Source organism: Pogonomyrmex barbatus, unplaced genomic scaffold (genome assembly GCF_055798465.1).
Source record: "Pogonomyrmex barbatus isolate J1 unplaced genomic scaffold, ASM5579846v1 scaffold3, whole genome shotgun sequence".
NCBI lineage: Eukaryota > Metazoa > Arthropoda > Insecta > Hymenoptera > Formicidae > Pogonomyrmex > Pogonomyrmex barbatus.
Genome location: NW_028297127.1, coordinates 7,651,347 through 7,672,527, shown reverse-complemented (window position 1 = coordinate 7,672,527; position 21,181 = coordinate 7,651,347). Strand labels below are relative to the sequence as shown.

The window sequence follows — 21,181 nt, the reverse complement described above, 5'->3', positions numbered from 1 at the left end:
CTTGAACTCACGGATGCGAATTCCGCACGCGGCCTGGCACTGATCGAGGGATCGGGAGAGGATCGTCGATAGGAAAAAACGAAACCGCGCGCGCGCGCGCGCGCACGTTCAATTCGGATGCAGGTGATAACCATGCATACCGGCAAAACTTAACGCGGCAGAGGCGTGTTGTACTTCGAACGGACGCGGCAACCCGCTTCAGGGCGGTGCGCGTTTTTAAATTATCCCAACGAGCGCGCGCGCCCGCCCGCTCGCTCGTCTACCTCTCTCGATTTGTTTTTTCCTAACGTGACAGACGCGAGGAAGGATAACGGCGTCCTCTCTGGGAGACGCACACTCTCGCACTTCTGCCCCACGCGACCTGTCACCGTGGAGTCGAGTGCGCGTCCGGACCGCGCGGCGCTCTCGCGACGAAGTATGAGGACAGAGAGAGGTATACTGTCTGTCCGCCGCGTGCGTGTATGCGTGTATGCGTGCGTGTCTCGTTGCGTTGCGTGTCGCAGCCGGCCCTTACCGAGAGGGACTCCACCGATGCGACGACGACGTAATTCCCGGAGCGACTCGGACGAAAAACGCGTTCGCGAACGTGTATGTTGTTCCAAGCCCCGCTCGGGCGACCGACCGACCGAACGACCGACCGACCGAACGACCGACCGACCAACCCGACCGTACCCGTGAAAGGCGACTGCGACTACACACGAAGCGCCGCGCCGTCGCGGGAGTGGGGAGCTCCGACCCTCGCTCCGTTTCGCTCGCGCTCGCACCAATGGCGCGGACACTTCTCCCCCCTTCACTGTTCCCACACGACTACCTCGCCCGGCGAGCAGCTCGCTGAGTCGTCGGCGGGGATCTGCGGTGGCTTTGCGCGTCGCCCGTCAGATGGCGCCACTGCACGGACGCGCTAAACTGCACGAGACGCCGTGTTACGATGGATGACACAACAAAGGTATATATCTGTATTTTGTTTCGATGTGTGTGGAACGAGGCACGTGAAAGCAAAGCTTATTTATAAAGCGTGACATAGTATATGCCACGCAAGAAACGCTTGCTTTGTTTCCATTTTTTTTTATTATTATTGTTCTGAGATGGGTGCATAAATGCGACAAACTTTTTTTCTTGAAAATGATACGAGTTTTTACATACTGTCAAATCTTTTTTTTTTATAATTAAAAGTATTCGATCTTGCCTATTAAAATAAAAGCATAGTTTTGCTTTTTTTTCTAAAAAACCATGCATCCTTGTCGATTTTAAAATTTTAAGCGAAATTAAAAGTTTACTAATAAAAATTTTATTATGAAAATGAAAGTTTTACATGTGGTGCGACACCGTGTAGGTACAATAAAAATTATGCTAAATCATATGAATAAGAAGTGACAAACGTTAAAATAAGAAAGAAAAAATGCTTAAAGTGAAAATAAAAATCGGCACGTTCCTACATGTGCAAATAAACTTTCAAGTATCTCAAATAGTTTTTATATCCACTTGAGATTATTTTACAAGAATCGAAGTCAGTCTTCGCTATTATTAAGATCGCAATATCCAGAAAATTTACAATGTAACCGAACATTTCTTAATCTTATGAAACGAAAAGTTCATTTCAGTTCATATTTAATTTCAGAAGCTCGCAGAATTCAACATTTACGTTGTATATGTTACATGAGTTTTCTGTATGTAATTAAAAACGCTATGTACAATCGAGTCACATAGTTTAAACTTTGAAACTCTGGAATCGTTGCTATTATTATCGAAACCCTATTAATAATCATCGTGATTCTGACAGGAGGAAAGCGTAAGAAACTTGTGAACATATAAAGATTTGATGTCTAATATCTAGAAGATCAAAAAACTTTATCATGTACTTGTATACATATTTGGTCAAATGAAATTATTTGAAGTTGAAAATTAGAAATATGCATATAAATGTTCGCCATTTCTTGTTTTTTTTTTCTTTTTTTTATCGTAATGAATCTGACGATAACAAATTTTTACTGTTTGTAGTTATATATCAGAATTCCATTGACAAACGTATATGTACTAAATTCGATACAGTACATTACAACTGTAGACAATAAATGAAAAAACACAACGCTGCGCTGATGCTTATTGTAAACTATGAAATAAAAATAGTGCTGAAGCAAATTAACAAAATCTGTCTTTAGTGGCACATGACGATTCAGCGGCGATTCAAAGGTGAAAATACAAGACGAAGTTAAGCGATGGCGGTTTGATAAAGTAATCGATAACTTCGTTCAACGTAGCAAATAATTAAACGTGATAATTAAAGAGGCGTGTAGGTATCCTCTCTGTTTCCGCAATGTTCATAAATTGCAAACTGTACCAAAGACTGCCGTGCTATTTCGAGCCATGCTATAACGCATCGCTCGCAACACACTAGAATTTTATATCCGGCGTAGAATTCTTTTTCTTTCTCTTTCTCCCTGTCTTGTCCGTTTGTCAATTGTCAATGAACATTTGTCTTTTCTTTAACTCTCATTTTTTTATCTATATTAAATTATATCTCAATATACTGTTTTATTTATATATCTATATATATATATATATCTATGTATATATCACGCCAGTCTCGCCATCGATTTAGTAACCTAGGTACACTTTGTTAACAAGCACTGGACCAACTCTTTCCTCCTCCCGTTTGCCCACGAATCTTGAAATGTTCAATGTCAATTGTCGCTAAATTATGCTGGTTTCTGCGAACCCTTCTTGCCGATAAGTGATTTGTGGATATGTGGAATAACACCTGAAATCAAACGATATGTATACAGCTTTTTTTGTATAAATTTCATTAAAAGAAAAAACATGATTTGCAATAGATTTTATACTATATATAAAATTTATTATCTTAAAAAGTTGTTGATGAATTTCAAAGTTAATAAATCCATTAATAAATCCATCAGAATGAACAAGCTACATTAATTGTAAATTGCATTATAAAATTTATGAGACGGAACATACCTCCTCCTGCAATGGTTGCCTTAATGAGACTATCTAATTCTTCGTCACCACGTATGGCAAGTTGCAAATGTCTAGGTGTAATACGTTTTACTTTCAGATCCTTTGATGCATTTCCCGCCAACTCCAATACCTGAACAGAAAGAAATCATTTAATAAACTATTCAAAGCAGAATATACATCGGCAATCATTTCGCAATTACAAAAATGATGAAAATTATAAGCAACCTTGTTTGTTGATTGAAATAAATTTTTCACATAATTTTGATTTTAGTAAATACGTGTAATGTACGTGTAATATTAAATATTTAAACTGTAGTCCATTTGATACTTAAAATGCGTCAAAGCTAAGCTTTTTTTACTTGGGTTAATCAATTCCTCGATATATTTACGATGCAAAGTGAATTGCATCTATTTTTTATTGCTGCATTAAAATTATCTTTTTCAAACAACAAACTTCGAACATATATCTATTTTATTTAAGTGTATATTAGTTTAATATATATTAGCTAAAGTCAGATCAAATATTAATCATTTAAAATGCATTCGATTCAAAAATAAAGGCGGGAAAGATAGCCATGATTTTAGACTGGGACGCCACCTTGTGACGCTGGATTTATAACAACTGTTTTCTCTGCTGTATTTTAATTTCCTCCTCCTCTCTTTATCTCTATTCGATGCCATTTTTTTCTTTGTCCTCTCTTCTTCTTTGCGAGTACATTACTAGATGCTAATTATTTAAAATTATGTGGACAATGTAATTATTGTAAGTTTTAAGTTGGTCATATTTATATCGAATTATATCGCTTTCAAGTATAACGGTAATTTAACGATTAGATAACATTTCCAATGTCCTTACCTTAATTATTAACGATCAGCATAAGGCAATGGGATACATTAGTATTTTCTTTAATTAACTTCGAGCATATCTTTACAAAAGTATGACTCCACCTACTTCATTATCTTTTATTATATTTACTGTTCGCGTTCCAACGCGTATCCATCTCTCTTTGTCGATGAGTTCAGTCGTCTTTTCTCTCAAGATATTTCCTTTCATTTTAATAATTGTCATGTTCTCATTTGTACATTGTGTACAATATATACATAATCTTGCGAGATGTTTCTCAGAAGTTAATAGCGTCTCGGTTTCGGTCTCGGTTTCAATATCAGTTACAATCTCTTGCGCGTCTCTCTCTCTCCCTCATACCTGTGCGCATGCGCGCATCGCTCCCACCACACACACCACCATACGCGCGCGCGCGCGCACGCGCACACACACACACACACACATACAATTAAACTCACTTACCTCGGCCGTAAGGTATTCCAAAATGGCCGCGCTGTACACCGCCGCAGTAGCGCCTACCCGACCATGACTCGTGGTTCGGTTTTTCAAATGCCTGTGAATTCTGCCTACGGGGAACTGCAATGAGTTGTGTCACATTAACCCGCGATCGAGTGACGAGGGGGGTTGCCCGCGCCCCTTCTCCCTCCCCTCCCGTAGCCCGACACACGGTACACGTTTCTTATATCTAGAAGGACTGACATCACTGTTACGCGTAGAAATGTATGTAAATACATGTGTAGTGATATAAAAAGCTCTCGGTTCCACAGTCGTGTGGGCTTAAAGTTCAGAGCGAAAAGGGAACGACTGTTTTCGACTGCTACGTAGTTATGGTAAACTCAATAAGCCTTGTTACCGACGTTCCATTTCTCGGACATCGCCAACAATGAAATGTACTTAATTCCCGGAAACAAAATCGAATTTTGCACCGTGTCCAAAATCCGGGTATATCCGTACGTCACAATGCGAGATTTTATTTCGTTATTTTTTACGTTTTATTTACGTTATTGTCAGAAGCGATAGCCCGAATACAAATATAGAAGAAAAGATAAATAAATATTTAAAATAAAAAAAGTTTGCACTTCTAGACCGTATTTATTCCGGAATATCAGTGAATAAAATTACCCAATTTTGTGAAGGAACGTTCGAAAAAGAGTATAATTTAAGATTAGAAACATGAAAAGAAATGTGATGAAATTTTTCCTTAGTCGTATAATGACAAAAAAAATAGCGTTATAAAAATGCAACATGATAAGCGATATATCTGCTGTAACGTGACAGCACGGGAGAAAAAATAAATATTATCCAATATTCATCAATCATATCCAATAAAATATTTGGGATAAGTAAAATATTTCCGGATAAAAAGCGTTTGAAGCATAAATTAGAAGCATAGACATGAGAAAAAAGTTTACATAAGTTTCAATTTTGTATTTTCGTTTGAACTTAATCTTCATTGTTCAGAATATTTGTATCAGACGGAAAATATGTAATGCAAACTGCATTGTTCATAAGTTAACATACCGATTATAAGAATTTCCTAATAAAACAGATAATCGCTCGTAACATGATAAGAAACACCCTGTATACTTAGCGAATGAAGGCGGATAAAATACATAAATAACGTTTGATCTAAAGCGCTCCTAGTGCCAACGATGGTTCTTGGCGAATCCACTGATCTCAGGGGCGGATTTCTTTCATGGACACATCAGACGTTCGTCTAGGGCAGCTCCAAAAAAAAATTTATTTAAAAAAAAGAATATATAAAATATAAAAATAATATAAAAAAAGAATATTTAATGAAAAAGATATTTAATAAAAACATATTAACAACCAATACAATTCTCGAACATGTAAAAATAATATATTCCAATCTTTATTATCTTTGATAAATATAGTAGCTCCAAAATTGATAATTTATCTCGTGCTGAAAATTTTTATTACTTGTATGTTTGAAAATTTTTCACACAAATAAAATTGAAAACAAATAATAAATGATAATAAAATTAATAAAGAGTGCGAAGAATATCACAAAGTGACATTCATTATAATTTCCGCGAGAATTGATTTCTCTTTTAGTTATCGAAATATTAAAATATTAAGATTAATAACATTAGGGCTGCATAACAATTCCTAAAATTGGCAATATGTCAAAAATTCGAAAATTTTTTTCTGAAACCTTTTTCTGCTTTTGGTGGCTCAATCCGCTACTGAGTCTAGTGACTTCTGCCGGAACCTCTACGTTAGTAACGACCGAACGTTTTCCGGACAGGGTCAAGCTCTCGCCTACTATCCATCCGCATGACATCCGGCCGTTGTCCGATCACGGCGTCGGCAGGCAGCCTCGACGGCCGAGGCTTGAATATCGAACGATAAGCGACGGCAAGGATTTCCGTGACGCGTTCCGCAATGCGACCGAGATGAGTCTTCGCTCGTACCCTCGCGTTCTCCTCTCCAGAGAGATCGCGTCTCCGGGAAGTCGTATCTATTCTCGCAAATGTCTCGGGCACATTCCGCCTAGTCATTTCGGCACATTCCGCATCTTTCCGCCGGTCTCTTTATTCTTTCTCTCTCCTCGTCCTCCCTTTCTTGCTCTATCTCTCTCTCTTAAGAGGGACAGAGGAAAATTCCCGCTCATCTGTCGGCTGTTCGCGGAACGCGCGCGAATATCGGACCTCGTCCCGTTCTCACGCTACGAATATCGAGCGGCACGATTTGGCTCGCTCTTTCTCGCTATCTCTCTCATTCCTCGTCTCTGTCTCTCTCTGCCGCTTCGTTTCTCCTCTCTCTCTCTCTCTCTCTGTTGTTCACACGTTCGCTCGCCTCTCCAGCTTTTGGCATAAAGTTTCGTCATCCGACGCACGTCCCGAGACGCGCTCAGGAACCTCGCTCTAGAGCACATCCCGTCCGTTGCTCTAAAATTCTCGCTCGAAGATTCTCCCGTGCCGATCGCGCGACATGTAAGTGGCTAGTCTCCTCCCTCGGCCCCCCTTCCACCCTTCCTCTCTGTCTCTCTTAAGCGCGGTCGATATTGTTGCACAATAATTTTGTCTCACCGTTGATACTGGACTCACGATCGACACGTCGAAACGTAGCGTTTCCAAGGGGGAGACCCCTTAGGATTCATAGCAACGAGACACACTCGTGCGGCGATACATCCCAGCGTTGTCAAGAGAATTCAAGCTACACCTGAGTCGAGACGAGCTCCCTATCTCTCTCGCGCGCGTTCACGGCAATCGTTTACGAATTATCGGGTGATGCCAGCACGCGCCGGCGATACACGCGTTTTCGTTATTATTGTAATCATGTTGCGTTTAACTTGGAGATAAGATTAAAATCCGATGGTCCACATCAGAGTTGTAACTCCGGTCGGACTCTTTTATCTTCCACGCAGTTGGCGCCGGTTGATTTTCTACCAAAGCACCATTCGCCGGGTGAATCGTCGGGTAATATCTATCGATTAAGACTTGTTGAATACGTTTAAATTTCTGCACGATCGTATGTACATCTGTACGTACTTCAAAGTACGACGAAGGTATAATTAATCCGCTGTATATTCCCCCCGCAGCGGGGAGAAACGTCCAGAAGTATCGGTGTCTCGCGAGTATTCGCTAATCTCTTTCCGAAATACGCGCTGTATGGAAATAATCTTATTTGTCGAATGTTATTGCCGACGAAATTATCGCAGGAATATCAACTCGTGTTGTATAGGTGCCTGTCACTTCGGTTCGCATGCCGCATTTAGCGCTAAATCAGCTAAATGTAGCCATTACGCGATTCTCGAAAGACAAATTGATTCGATCGTGTTCAACGCGATCGTACATTTCGTCGGCAGTGACAGTCGATTTTTTTAATATTTAAAGAGCACTGTGTTTCGATGTCACAATTAAGTATTCTAATCACGACGATGGTCTCCACGATGGTCGACGTGTCTCACGACATGTCGATAACATATCAAAGATGAACTCGATCGTTAAGAACTTAGAATTTTCAATAAATAACGCGATAACATCGGTCTAATCGCAGATGCGTAATTTTTTTTTCTCGATGTAAAAAAAAAACACAATTCTGTTAAAATATTTGGATTTCAAATTTTAGAAACAAATTAAAGTAAACAGCGAGAATAAAAAAGATTAAAATAAACATTCTTAGAAATTGCTAATTTTCTTATAGAAACATTAACTTTCAATTTCGTGAGACACTTTTAATGTAATTATCGAGGGATACAACATTGCAAATAATAAACTAAACCAAACAAAATGAATGAATTTAAAACCGGTAGAGTTAAAAAAAAGATTTATGATGTTTATTTCCGTCCTGTATTACGCAACTTCGATTTTGTTGGGCGGAATTTTGTTACACGGATCGTCAAATCGTATTAACGAAAATTGCATTCCCCGTCGAATGGGCGGCATTCCTCGCACGATCGTAGATGGAACGAAATTCATGCCGGAGTGATAATCTCTCTCTCTCTCTCTCGAAACATCACCGTTCCGTTTATGCCTAGACATCTAACGCAAATGACGAACGATCGACGTGATATTCGCCTATCTCTTAATTGACATCGTCACGCGGCGACGTTTCTCACGATCGAGGAGAAAAACGAGTCGGCGATTCGAATTTACAATTCTCGCGCCTTGTCGCGGTTCGATCGACCGTACGGAATCGTATGATTCGACGGATAAACGCGGTTGTACGCACAATCGATGGGATATTCGTGGACGTAAATACGATAAAAACAAACCGAGCCGCCGCGCCACGCCGTTCTTGAGCGTCGATGACAATCGTCAGTCGTGGCGATCGCGCGGCTGAGCGACGGGAAACAACAAACGGCGAACGGAAACGACGCCTTCGCCCGTCGCGTCAGTTGGAGCGCTCGGCCGCGTACGGAAGTCGAGCTCGCAACGATCGCGGTCGCGCGATCGTCACGAGCGGCGGGACTTGCGCGGCAAAAATTGATTCTCGATTTACGGCGGGTCGTCGAGGTCGTCGCGGGGTCGAATAATCGCGCCGAAACGATCCCCGGGCAGTGGAGGGAAGGGGAGGGGCGACTCGAGCGGGCGAGCCGGTCGGCCGCCGGAATCGCCGCGTTTGAAAACGGTCCGCGGACCGCACGCGATGAATTCGAAAAATAAACCGTCTCGCACGACCGTTTCTCGAAGGTTCGGCATAGCGGGTGTAGAACGAGGCACGCGGCACCGCGACGCGTCCACACGATGTATCCGAGCGAGCGGCGAGTCGCTGAAAATCCGCCTTCGACGAGTCGCGGTCGGATTTTTCGCGCGCCAACCATGATGATTTAACCTACAAAGCCGCGGGAACGCGCGGAGGGACTGTGTCGCGACAAAATCCGGCAGGGACGTGCCGCCGGGAACACGCGCGTGTGTGTTTGTTCGCCAATCGATCCCCGCCAACATACGTATGTACGGCGCGTGTACGCCGCGTCGGCACAACTCACCTGCAGGCCGGCCCTAGCCGAACGCGAGACCGCCTTCGCCTTTGCCTTGCCAGAGTCTTTGCCCGCCTTACCGCCAGCCTGTTCGGACACGAAAATCACGGTTAATTCACGAGATCCAGCCGTGAAACTCCGCCAGTCGACGGAGGAGAGTACGCGGCACGCGGTGGTGCCCGCAGTGACCGCGGATGGCCGTCGTACGCGTCAAAAACTCGCGGATACTCACCATTGCGCGACGTGGATATTCGGCACTTCTCACACAGCACGATAGACGAACAGCCACGAACGACGCCGTCTAAACGCGACGAGCCCGCCAAATGCGCTTGGCGCTGCGGGCGCGTCCCGCGGTCGTGTCACGTGACCGCGCCACAGCTAATAGGAGTGTAGCTGCGGACGAGCGGAGCGCCGCCTGGCGGCCGACTCGCCGAGTTATCGCTCGAGCGATAAACGGTTCTCGGTCTCCGTGTGTATATACGCCGACGATTCTCGGTCGTTTATACGTATGTCGTTACGTCGTTCCATCGACGGACCACGATGGGTCACATGAATAAAAATCGAGTAAACAGAGACGCGCATTGTACGACACTGCAACACGATAACTATAATTCGCTTGCGTATATATCCCGCTTGTAGAAAACCAAACGAATGCTCTAACGATGCTTAATCGATGATAATCTGTCAATCTTAAATGTTATAACATTGAGTTATAGCTGAATGTCATCGCTGTGTATTGCCAACCATATGGCATACACACGAAATTAATATATATGTAGTTATTGATATTATTTTCTTCATGTATCAAACATGTATTATTTTCTACTTTCTGCAACATCATTCAGAAGTTTTGTTTAAATTTTGTGTAAAATTTTGGTGTTAAACAAGTTGATGGCGGAACATGAAGGGAAATTATGTTTTATGTATTAATGTCTAAATTATCGACTACAAACACAAATGTGTATCATGATGAGATTACATTTCATAAACAAATTATTCTTTACAATAACATCGTAAACGATACATCGTAACGATCATTTTATCAATAACATTAGTTGGATAATTCTTGTGATACGATATGTTTATGAAATTGTATCACTGAAACGTTATTAACGATAAGATCATTGCGCAGTAATATTAATTTGAAATTAATTTTCGTTAATTAAAAAGGAATGTAACTTTATATTTCAAATGAATCCTTGAGAAATTATGAAAAATAATAAATGTCAATGTGTTGTAAAATATTCTATGAAGTAAGTTTAATTAAATCTAAATATGATTGTATAATAACAAGAGAAAAAGGGAAGATAAATTTGTAAGATTGCGAAAATATCAAGTAACGTGTCTCTTGTGTCTTATTGCTTACTGAAAATTGGATGAATGATATTATCTCTCTTTATTGACAGAAAAAGGCAGTGATTTCATACAAAAGTCGCATATACAGAAAATATATCGCTACGGGGTTTCATGGAAATTATATTATAAGTAGCGCTAACGAGTTGGCCAATTTTCTTTCGAATCCTCTGTTATAATACAATACATCATTTCGCGAAAGAATTTCAACAGAGGATTCTAAAAATGATATAAACCACCCTCGAGCGAAGCGAAGCGAATGGTTTGCGAATTGCCGCGGGGTGATCACAAAATGGCGAGTGGAAGTGTAAATAATCGCATGACGCTATTGAAACATTTCGAAAAAATCTATACGTTCGTCAATAAAATCTGCCCGAACATCCTACTTTCATTTTTAGTCTCATCAATTGCACGAACATATTCCTGGACGCGTTTGCATCTCTTGCACAAGCTATGAATGGCAATTTTCCATTCGCGGCTCGGATAGGTTTCCATTTTAATCGAAATCATAATCGAAATATGAATTTCAAATGTCGACCTAATTCAAACAATCCGAATGATATTCGATATTAACGAGAGAGAGACCTTTCTTATTCTTATAAATAATTCTCAAGACTCTCAGAATTTCTTGCCTTTTCACATCTATAAGATCATTCGCGTTCCGCTGTGCTTGAATTCGAATTAATTGCATCATGCGACTCCAAGTATCGAGGGTGCGTCGACGAGCGAGGGTACTCTCGATTACGCGGAATTCGAATTCCTCTGCCGAAGTCGCGATCGACAGGTGAACGTGAATCGCGAATAGCAACGACCGTGCATTCTATTATCGGGAGGAGTAGCAGCACGACTCTACGTCGGTCGTTGGCAGGCCAACGTAAGGCCAGCACATATCGGCATCGTGTGGCCTCTCGTCCGCGCGGTATCGACTCGTCGATGCGCGCGAGGCCTGCGCGCCTGCGCGACGCGCGCGCGCGCGCGCGCTTTGGCGGGGATTTTTCCCGCCATTTTTACCCAGTCGTGTTTCGCCGTCCCTGCCCTACCCTGCTCTGCGCATCACCTGCGCCCTTTGCACCCTCCTCGATCGTTCCGCGTCCCTCCTCCTTGCCCCTCGCTATTGTGTTCACTTCGCGTCCCGTCTCGCTCTTGCATCCCGCTCTTGCATCCGCCGCATCGTTTGCGCTGTCGTCTTCCTCCAAGGAGGTTCTTCTAATATTGCTCTTGGTTCGCCTCTGCCAGCTCGTCGCACTTGTCCTCTATGTCATCCTGAAATAATCATTGTCACTATTGTCATTGCGAACGAAATTATTCTCATTGGATATGCAATGATTTGAATATTGCTCTGTATTATCTTGATATCGTTTTTTACAAACGCATAAAAAATTATTTTCCGTATATAAAGAGTTTACGTATTTTTTACGTATTTATTTCTTAATTAATCGAAATATCCTTAAAAATGTTCTTTAAAATGCGATGTTGTCTAAGTTATTCATTCTATTCATTCTACGAATTAAATAAGAATGGATTGTTTCTAGTATTTTTTATGGTCTTTTAATTCTTCGAAAACATGAATGTTTCCTTTTGATTTCCTTTTAATTAATTTTCAAAATCTTTTTTCGAAAACTAAACATTATTTTAAGAAATTTATTTTATTTCGATTTATTTTGCGCAGTGGCACTTTCTGTTTTTTTATACCATACATTTAGGCTTCATTATTCAATTAACAATTAACATGTTAATTAAGAGTTTGTGCGAAGAATGCTCTTGTGTTGTATAGCAAAATATTCTTTTAGTTTCTTTTCTTGAGAAAAGGATAGTTTTTCCTTCTCGTTCTATTTATGAGTCTCAAAAGAATTATGTACAAGATATGTTAAGTTTACTATCTACAACTAAATATAGCTATCATGAGTAAAAAAAACTGCAAAGTGTAAAGTAAAAAATAATTAATTTCGCATGCGCACATAGTCGCTAAAGGGCATAACTCTATTATTATTTTAAGAACCATTTTCAGACCAAGCGATTATTTTACTGCTTACTTTTTGTATCACGCACATTGTATCGTGCACATTTATCAACAAACAAAAGTAACGTAAGTTCCTTACGTTACAAAATTCAATATACGATAATCATGCTTAAATTTATATATCACGCAATAATATCTCTTGACAATTTTATATTAAAATATTTGTAAATCAGACCAAAGGAGACACGCGCGTCCATACCTAGAAAACTCATCCAAGTTTCTAAGAGAGTCTGACAAAAGTACATTAAAACAACTTGCAAAATTCTGTCCTCTTACAATGTGTTCTCGAGGAAAAATAGAAAGAAGAAAAAATAAACATACCTCATCAAGCTGCAAACATTTGCCCCACTCGAGCAACGTGATCTTGTGATCGTCATTGACGTCGCAAGAGTCGAGGAAGGGCGCGATACAATGTTCGAGGGCCATCAAGGGTGCCTTGATCGGGAAGAGTTCGTGCCTAGACACCGCCCGGTCGTGCGGATGACCGTCCAGGTCGCACCACTTCCAAATGGCCGCGTTCGTCCAACGCAAGGTGTGATTGGTCTCCGCTTCGCGTTGCATCTTTAAGTAATGCGACGGCAATTCCTGACGATCCGCCAAATCGCGCATGATGTTGAACAGCCAGTCGCGCATTCGCCTGGGGAAGTCGGCCATATCATCTTCTTTGCACATCTACGCGTATTCAGAGATATTCAGAGTTTATAAAATATCATGAAGAGCACATTGCTTTATTATCTTGTCTATATTCTAGCAAGCAATTTGAACGTCCTGTATGATTATTTTAATGACTTGACGCAATTATTTCCAAATCTCTGAATCTGGTTAAATCTTGTTAGATACTTTAGCAAAATTGTTCTTTCTGTACAAGTATATTAGACAATAGATAAACATGCTCGATCACGCTTTATCGTACAAAAATAATGTAACGGTTTTGCTACATGAAGAGCATCTGTGATGAAATAATACTCACAGGTATTTGTCGACATTCGCCATAATATACGATGTGGACATGTTGATAGTCGGGACCCCTGCACCTGGCGTCACCGGTGTCGCAGAAGCAACGTGCCTGATGGACCTCGCAGTCGCTGCCGAAGGTCTCATTATAATTGGTGCATACCTTGCGACGTGGATCGACCTCCTGGTTGCAGAACTCCACGCAAACGCACTCGGCCGTGCCCTCCTCCGTGCTCTAAAATTGAAAAAAATTTCAATTTCAGAAATTTCATCTTTCCTCTTCGTTTCTATTTATGTTAAAAAAAGGATGAGATCCTTATTTCAAATTTTAGGATTAAGTATGACGATATTAGATGACTTATTATAAAAATCCATTTTACATTAGACACTTTTTTGTAGGATTAAATATTAGGAATTGGAAATGATGAAACAAAGAATGTAAATAAATTAGAATTTTGAGATTTAAAAGTCTCGACGAAGAAAATTAGAAATTAAGAAGCATTTTTGAGCTATTTAATTATTTTTACATTAAATTTGTGCAACATAATCGTTGTTCGTCTTGCATGGCAATTTATAACAATATTTTTGACTCATGATAAAAAGAGAGAGCTTTCTCGTCGACAACGCAAACCTGGCAAACTCGACCAGCGCCGCAATGTTTGTCGATGCACGGATCCGCCTGGAGCAAACGCTGCTTCGATCCAGCTTCGTTTCTGCCATTTTCATGAGTGACCTCAGCCTCCTCCGCCGCCGCCTCCTCGGCTATTTCGTCAGCCTCCAGCATGTTCATGATCTCATCTTGTACTGATGCCTCCGTCGTTGTCGTACGACGCCGAGATTTCCTTCTGTGCTGAGAATCGATTGAAATAAATTTTAATTAATATTGTCTTTTTTCCTCTCTTCTTTATATTTTATAATATTTTAACACGAAATAAAAGAGCAAGTACTGATCAACTGTTTTCAATATTTTTATTATTCCTCTTCCAAAAGACAGAAAATGTAAAGAATTTTTATGATGTATAATATTTCATTTATTCGAGTCTGTGTCTTTTTCCAATCGTATAATACTTTCATTGTGTATGGAAAGAATAATTTTACTGATGTATCTAGAATTGTGTATGTGATTCCTGAAATATCAAACATTGTTGCAATATTATTATTATGCTTAAACATCTTATATTTTAATTCTAACAGCTCGAAATAATTTTTAAATTTGTTTCTTTTCAAATTTTTAGATGCTTCAGCAAAATTATCCTTTTAATATCAATGTTTAAAATTATAATATATAAAAGAAATTTAGAAAAACATTTAGACACTAATTTAAATTTCTCTTGTTTTATTATATAATAATTTTGATAAAATTGTATAACGTTTTGTTATGTGTTATCTTTAAAAGAAAGTAATACCTGGGCGGGGGACACACCCACTATGAGAACCGCCAGAAACAACGCAACCACCAGCAACTGCAGCTTGGCCGACATTGCGATTTCTGCGACAAATCAATGTAATGAATTTATGCGATAGATACTTCTCTTTTAAAATGATCGATCTGAAGTAGAGCGGCCTTAATTTTAATGATATTTAATCTGGAGCATCTGGAGTGGAGTGGTGTCGTTATTATGCCAGATACGTTCCCGTTGTCAACAATTTACGAGCTTGTAAACTACGATCCAGTTGTTACATCATATCGTAAGTCACTTCAATGAAATTCGATTTAGACTTATGACGATCGAATTAGCTACTGATTCAGAAAGGGAACTTAACATGACCTACTTTTTGTTTCCATTTCTCTCTAAGTAAAATTCTTAGGAATTTAGATTATCAACCACAAGATCTTATTTTCCAAATCTAAGGGATTCGTCGAAAGAGCTTTCCGAATTCTGTACACAGTGCCACGAAAGCAGTGCGGAGTAGAAAAGTTGAAATTTTTCTCGGAATAGATCCAAGTCTGTCGGTGTACCGAAAGGGGTTAATATCCCCGAGCTAAATCGGGTGCAAGCGGGCCTGAACGTGTAAATAAATCAACCATCATTTCTTGGGCGTAACGCTTTATTGCCGTGGCGTTACCAGTTGATGTCGTGAAATGTGAAAGACGAATCACATTTGCGACTCTTGCAACACACTCTTGCGACTACCATTTTAAAAAAGCGACGACATAACGCACGCACGCACTTACCGATCAGCGCGGGTCAACACCAGAGATAAATCTCGTGAGACCTTAATAGGAGCAACGAAGCGATAACCCAGATACTTGAAAATCAAGTTGTTTCAGATATATCCGGACGAGGACGAGTCGCGAGCGCGCTTTTAACGCGACTTGGACGTCACGACGCCGCCTTGTCTTCGCGCACGACGGCGACGTTTCGTTTCTTCGTTCCCGTTGCCTTTCGCGGACATGTATGATACAATCGGTTTACACGTTGCCGGCTTGATTGCTGTGCTTTAATAACGACGAAGGACGCGTGCATGTAACGTAACGTCAGCGATCGGCCTACCTTCGTCAGCGGTGAAATTTGAACACGATGAAATTCGTGCCAAGCTCGCCTTATAGATTAGATGACCGTATAACTCTAATGTAACGACTAGCCCTCAAAGTATTATTTAAATATTTTTTAAAATATTACTTAAAATATTATATTTAAAATATTAATGTTACACTCACTATTTTAATGACAATTCTAAAAATGTGGCCAGATACAGATCTGAAAATAATTTTATTCTTCAGAATTATGTATGACGCTTAAATTGGTTGCCAGATTAAAAATTTTTGCAGTATTACTATTATGTGCGATTTAAGCGCCCTAATAATAATTTTGATGACCTAACAAGATTATTTTCAGAGAATTATTTTCAGATCTGTATCTGGCCAAATTTTTAAATTCTTTCGAAAAGAATTTAAATTTTTACTAAAGTATCTAAAAATTTAGTCAGATATGAAAATAACTTTGCTGAGCCAAAATAATTATATAGGCCGCTTAAATATAATAATACAAAAATTTTATTCTTGCAATCAATTCTTGCAATTTAAACTCTATACAATTATTTTAATGATAATAAAATTATTTTCAAGCCTGTATCCGATCATATTTTTAGATATTTCAGCAAAACTGTTTTTCCGCGCAGTTAATAATGTAAGATACTTTTAAATCCAATTAGGATTTGCTCATCTGCAAGAAAATATAATTTAGAATACTTTTCTCGGACTTAAAGTCGGATGACACGTGTAAAATACTTACAAAAAACTTGTGGCTTGTATATGTTGCCGTAACATAAATATCCTGACGATATCGCGTTTGGTTAATAAAACACGAGCGTTTCTTATTATCTGTTAAACACATTACTTGACGTACTATTGTGTAAGACTAAGTGTTTTTGTCTGATTGCATTTACGATTCGAGATGTCCGCAGTTCGTCCGAATTAGTTCATTTTGATTCAATCCGTGAATTCGGAAGTTAAGGAGTAACGTACGCCATTTTTTCGATTTTCACTGATACGAAAGAATCACATGGCCTGAATAAAATATTGATTTTTCTCAAGTTATGATATCTCACTTATTTACATAAAAAATCAATTTTCTCAATCAAATTTTATTGATAGAAAAATTAATATAAAATAAATTATATTTTATACATCCGGTGTATAACATTTTTATAAATCGATATAAGCAACAAAGGGCAAACACGAAACATGAACACATATAAGAATAATAATTTGCATCTTTTTAATTGACCAATTTAAGTTCTTCGTTCAGCTCTTCCTTGTCAAACCGTCGCGGCGTAGTTCATTCGAAGAAGTTAATCTTATCGAAGATTCGCGACTCTGCAAAAAGAGTTACGTCATCGCATCATTTCGACCGCTATTAATACGTAACCGCGTAGCTGACCGGGAGGGTCCGGGAGAACCGGGAGGAGAGCAACGGTCTCCTATGTTACAGTTTCCAGTCTTCTCTCCATATGGAGAACGGGCCGACGGATTCGCGATAGTTCGTCGAGACGAACGGCGGCGAAGCGCGTTCGCGATGCGTCGCGCGGCTCTCCGGAAACGCGTCGGTCCTCCAACGCGGCCGCGCGCGTAGGAATCGCACGCGCGGCGCACACATGGCCCCCTTTTTTTTTTATCGCGCCGACGGTCCGCCGACGTGGGCGAAACGCCTCCGCGAGTGGACAAAAGGAAACGAAAATATAATTCCGACGAACAATTCGCGTTTCCCCGCGCATTATTTATTAACTTTGCGCACGACAATGCACGAGCGGAGCCTGCGTGCGAAAACGTAACGCTTGATCAATACATGCGCGCGCGCGGAGCGGAGATCCTTTACAACTATGTCTAAAGTAGCGCGGATTGAATATGAAATAGAACAACAAATTTATTTCGAATAAATTGATAAAATGAAAGGCAAATTTCACGAATGAATGAAGCAAGAAGAGACTTTTAATCGATTAAAATTAATATAACAGATATGAAAGTGCTTTTGTAAAAAGAACATAAATATATGAATTATATGAATAACGTAGAATAAATATATGTGTTTCTATTAAGCGGAAACGTTATGTTTGATTCAAATTATGTTCTTTCGATAATGTGGAAATGTATAATATATAAAACCGTTATTTTTATAAATAAAATAATCGTATCTTTACGTTTTTATCTATCTGAAACAGTCGTCACGCCCGCACAATGTATAATCCTATAAAATTAGGAGTGCACTTCGGAAATGCTTTTTTCCTATTTATCTCGCATTCTTCGCGTGCTCCGCCAACGCGAAATTAAAAGTTAACTAGTTTGTCGATGAAATGCTCGAGCTGAATGCGTTAATTCGATTCATCTCGTTCAATTTGCTCCTCGACGAGCGGAAGTTTATAGCGCGGCTTGATATTATTACGAATAATAAAATGTATGGAACGCGTATGTATAGTCCCTAATGGAAGATTGCTGGCTGGTCCATTTATGTAAAATAATTCTATAGGAATGAGATCGTGAAAAATTGTTACAAGAATTTGCGTTGCGCATAGTTGTCGCGATGTGTAGTTTTCAGGAATAATTTTTTTCTGTGATAATTAGTGTTGTTACTTATTTTTGCGTTTTGCTTCCGGAAGAACAATGCATACGAGGGCGTTCTCTTTGGAAGAATAAGTAGCTCAGAAGCAATACGCCTATTCGCATAGCGTTTCCTTATCGATCTTAGTCTTGAACTCCCGGGATATCGTGTGGCATAGTATCGTAATGTGGGAAGAGGTCGAGTGAATGAAGCATACTTGCTGTAAAATAACAAGTGCGATATATATCACTTCTATTTCGAGTCGCCAATAGAAAATGGCGAATTTGCCAATTTTTAATTTATTCATATCCATTTTTCTACCGATGTAACTTTAACTTTAATAACCCGTTAAATTTACCTTTCATTTTTTCTTAGAAATTAAAGAGATGGAAAATAAGCCAAACTGAGATTAAAGTTAATCTCATTATCAAATGGTAGAAATGGATATTACTTGATAACTTGATATTACCGCAACATAACGTAAATATAACGCGGGACTTTTACGACGTCGTAAGACGTAATGATAACACACATCTTTTCCTTAATTCGCGCAACGATAATTATCTCAATGAATAAAGGATGTTGAATTTCCGTCCTAGAAAGAACACGACTTCCGAGAAATATATGACAGATTAGTTGTGAGTGTACGCCCACTAATATAAAATGTCCGTCGTATGCAGTTCTGTAAGTGACTCATTAAAATTATCTGTAAAAATTAATACGGCTGAGATCACGATAATTTTATTTGGAATATACTGCTTTTATTTTTCTCAATTTTATTTATATTTGAGCTATGATGATATTTCCAATTTGACGATAAAAATTGACGGGATGTAAAGGCTGAGAGTCAGAAACTAGGAAGGTGAAGGAATTTCGTTTAAAATGAAAGGACTGGTAAAACCACCATAAAAAGGGTCTCAAAAGGGACTCTTTTATATGTTTGTGAACTACCTACTGACAGTCTATTTCGATGTGTGTCTACGAGCGATTATATGATTTTTCGTAGCCAGGTACGTGCTTGCTTCATAATACTATTGATGTTCTCCTTTATTCGCGAATATCTTAAAATAATTTTTCTACACACAAAAATCATTTATATAAAATAGAATAAGCCTACATTATAAATTATTACTTGCAATTATCATCTAATTTTAAAACTGTACATATTATTATTGTACTTGTCGAATTGATCCGATATAGATCCCTAAATAGAAACGTTCCTAAACGATACTGTGTGTATGCATTTATATGAACATATATTTGTTCTAACAAGATATTAGATACTAGTACTATAAATTTATCAGAAAATTATCAATTATTTTAAAAGAAAATTGATGTGCTTTCAAAGATTTTTCTAAGGACTGACGAGATACACAACATATTTTTAACATAATCAATTATTTACAATGATAATAATCTATTTGGATGTAAACAAATAAATTTATATTTTACATGTCAATCGACGAAGAAAACAATGGATAGAGCTGGAAAATCGGTATACGTCGAACTGCACAATAACGATCTCATCTCGAGATGCGGAATGGAAAATCACAGGGCGGCCATACCTCGCGTTGATTTTCTTTACAAAACCGTCTCTGTTCCTCACGTGGTTCACTTCGGTAAGAAAGATCGAGAAGAGAACAGCCCTCCAAATCGGTCGCTGGACCGGTACTGACTGCTGCATCTGCGGCATGTCGCGGCGCGATGCCGCGCCAAGCCGAACGTGCGGCCGGAGAGGAGAGATGATCTCATCTCTCGCGTTTTTCTCTCTTCCTGCACATCCCCGTCTGATCTTTCCGCCGTACGCATATGCGTATGTTCGCAATTACTCTCTTACGCAATACACACGACCGGTGCCCCGGTGACATCTCGAACATTCTCATTCACCTCGGTGAATCTCAACATCGGCCCTCGAAGGATTGTTCTGACTTGCAATAGCTCAGAACTTCCAGAAACATCCCGATGAAGGATGATGTTAACAGCGAATGATCAAATTATTAAAACATTCCGTTAACTTGTTCTAATTACGCCTGAATATGATTTCTTAAAAAAAAACATTATCACGTCGTATTTTAATAAAAATTAAATATTTACACAACATAAAGTGTAAAAAATTAAATGATCGTATAAATTTTTCTTGAGCCGCAGCTTCAATATGCAACAGAAAGAAGATAATGAAAAACCTAGATTTGGCACTTGTCTGTGCCCAGATTTGCTCGCATTCAGTATACTGGTTTATGCCAAATGATAAATTTTGCACGTAATTTTACGTCTACATTAGTCTTATCGTATATTTTATTTTCTGGCGCAATCGAATGTGCTAACAAGTATCCATAAAGTATTCAGTAGTTTCGGCAAAACCGATTTTAGAGAAAATGTGACTTTACGCGCGAAGCCAATTAATGAAGTCTGTATCCAAGATAAGTGAGCATGTTGCAATAAATAAAGATGCTATAATATGGATTGGTAGTATAAGGTAAGTATATATATATATATATACATATATATATATATATATATATATATATATATATATAATACTAAATGCAAAA

General features: G+C 39.2%; 3 protein-coding genes across 9 annotated transcripts in view; all 3 read right to left on the bottom strand.

The window, feature by feature from the left end:
* Nucleotides 1–795, bottom strand: part of Cad87A (cadherin 87A) — a 178,697-nt gene extending 177,902 nt beyond the window's left edge. For 3 of the 5 annotated variants that reach the window (XM_089079863.1, XM_089079862.1, XM_089079859.1), the window contains exon 1: nt 515–795. The gene's annotated coding sequence lies outside the window, so the exon portion shown is untranslated. Of the gene's footprint in view, nt 1–140 lie in introns of all 5 variants that reach the window. The other 2 variants (XM_089079860.1, XM_089079861.1) reach the window with 2 other exon arrangements.
* A 470-nt stretch (nt 796–1,265) lies between these two features.
* His2Av (Histone H2A variant) lies at nt 1,266–9,652 on the bottom strand. Its single transcript, XM_089079881.1, has 5 exons — nt 9,496–9,652; nt 9,273–9,350; nt 4,280–4,393; nt 2,974–3,103; nt 1,266–2,758 (listed from the first exon to the last, which is right to left on the bottom strand). The coding sequence occupies exons 1-5, from the start codon at nt 9,496–9,498 to the stop codon at nt 2,697–2,699; spliced, it is 387 nt and encodes a 128-aa protein (XP_088936007.1). The 5' UTR covers nt 9,499–9,652; the 3' UTR covers nt 1,266–2,696.
* A 988-nt stretch (nt 9,653–10,640) lies between these two features.
* Nucleotides 10,641–21,044, bottom strand: SPARC (secreted protein, acidic, cysteine-rich). Of its 3 annotated transcripts, none has more exons than XM_011635154.3 (6): nt 20,082–21,044; nt 14,997–15,079; nt 14,222–14,440; nt 13,607–13,825; nt 12,958–13,308; nt 10,641–11,879 (listed from the first exon to the last, which is right to left on the bottom strand). In XM_011635154.3, the coding sequence occupies exons 2-6, from the start codon at nt 15,069–15,071 to the stop codon at nt 11,823–11,825; spliced, it is 921 nt and encodes a 306-aa protein (XP_011633456.2). In that variant the 5' UTR covers nt 15,072–15,079; nt 20,082–21,044; the 3' UTR covers nt 10,641–11,822. The 3 variants fall into 3 exon arrangements, with proteins under 3 accessions (XP_011633456.2, XP_011633457.2, XP_011633458.2); XM_011635155.3 differs by having other exon boundaries at nt 20,195–21,044; XM_011635156.3 differs by lacking the exon at nt 20,082–21,044 and adding an exon at nt 15,767–16,092.
* Between the last annotated feature and the right edge of the window lie 137 nt (nt 21,045–21,181).

Coding starts and splice junctions, on each gene's coding strand:
- SPARC (XM_011635154.3), bottom strand. CDS start 15,071: ATGTCGGCCAAGCTGCAGTTGCTGGTGGTTGCGTTGTTTCTGGCGGTT. Junction 13,826..14,221: donor GCGCTGGTCGAGTTTGCCAG/GTTTGCGTTGTC, acceptor TTTCAATTTTAG/AGCACGGAGGAGGGCACGGC. Junction 11,880..12,957: donor AATGTTTGCAGCTTGATGAG/GTATGTTTATTT, acceptor TGATTATTTCAG/GATGACATAGAGGACAAGTG.
- His2Av (XM_089079881.1), bottom strand. Junction 3,104..4,279: donor TGGAATACCTTACGGCCGAG/GTAAGTGAGTTT, acceptor CTTTCTGTTCAG/GTATTGGAGTTGGCGGGAAA. Junction 2,759..2,973: donor GGCAACCATTGCAGGAGGAG/GTATGTTCCGTC, acceptor GTTTGATTTCAG/GTGTTATTCCACATATCCAC.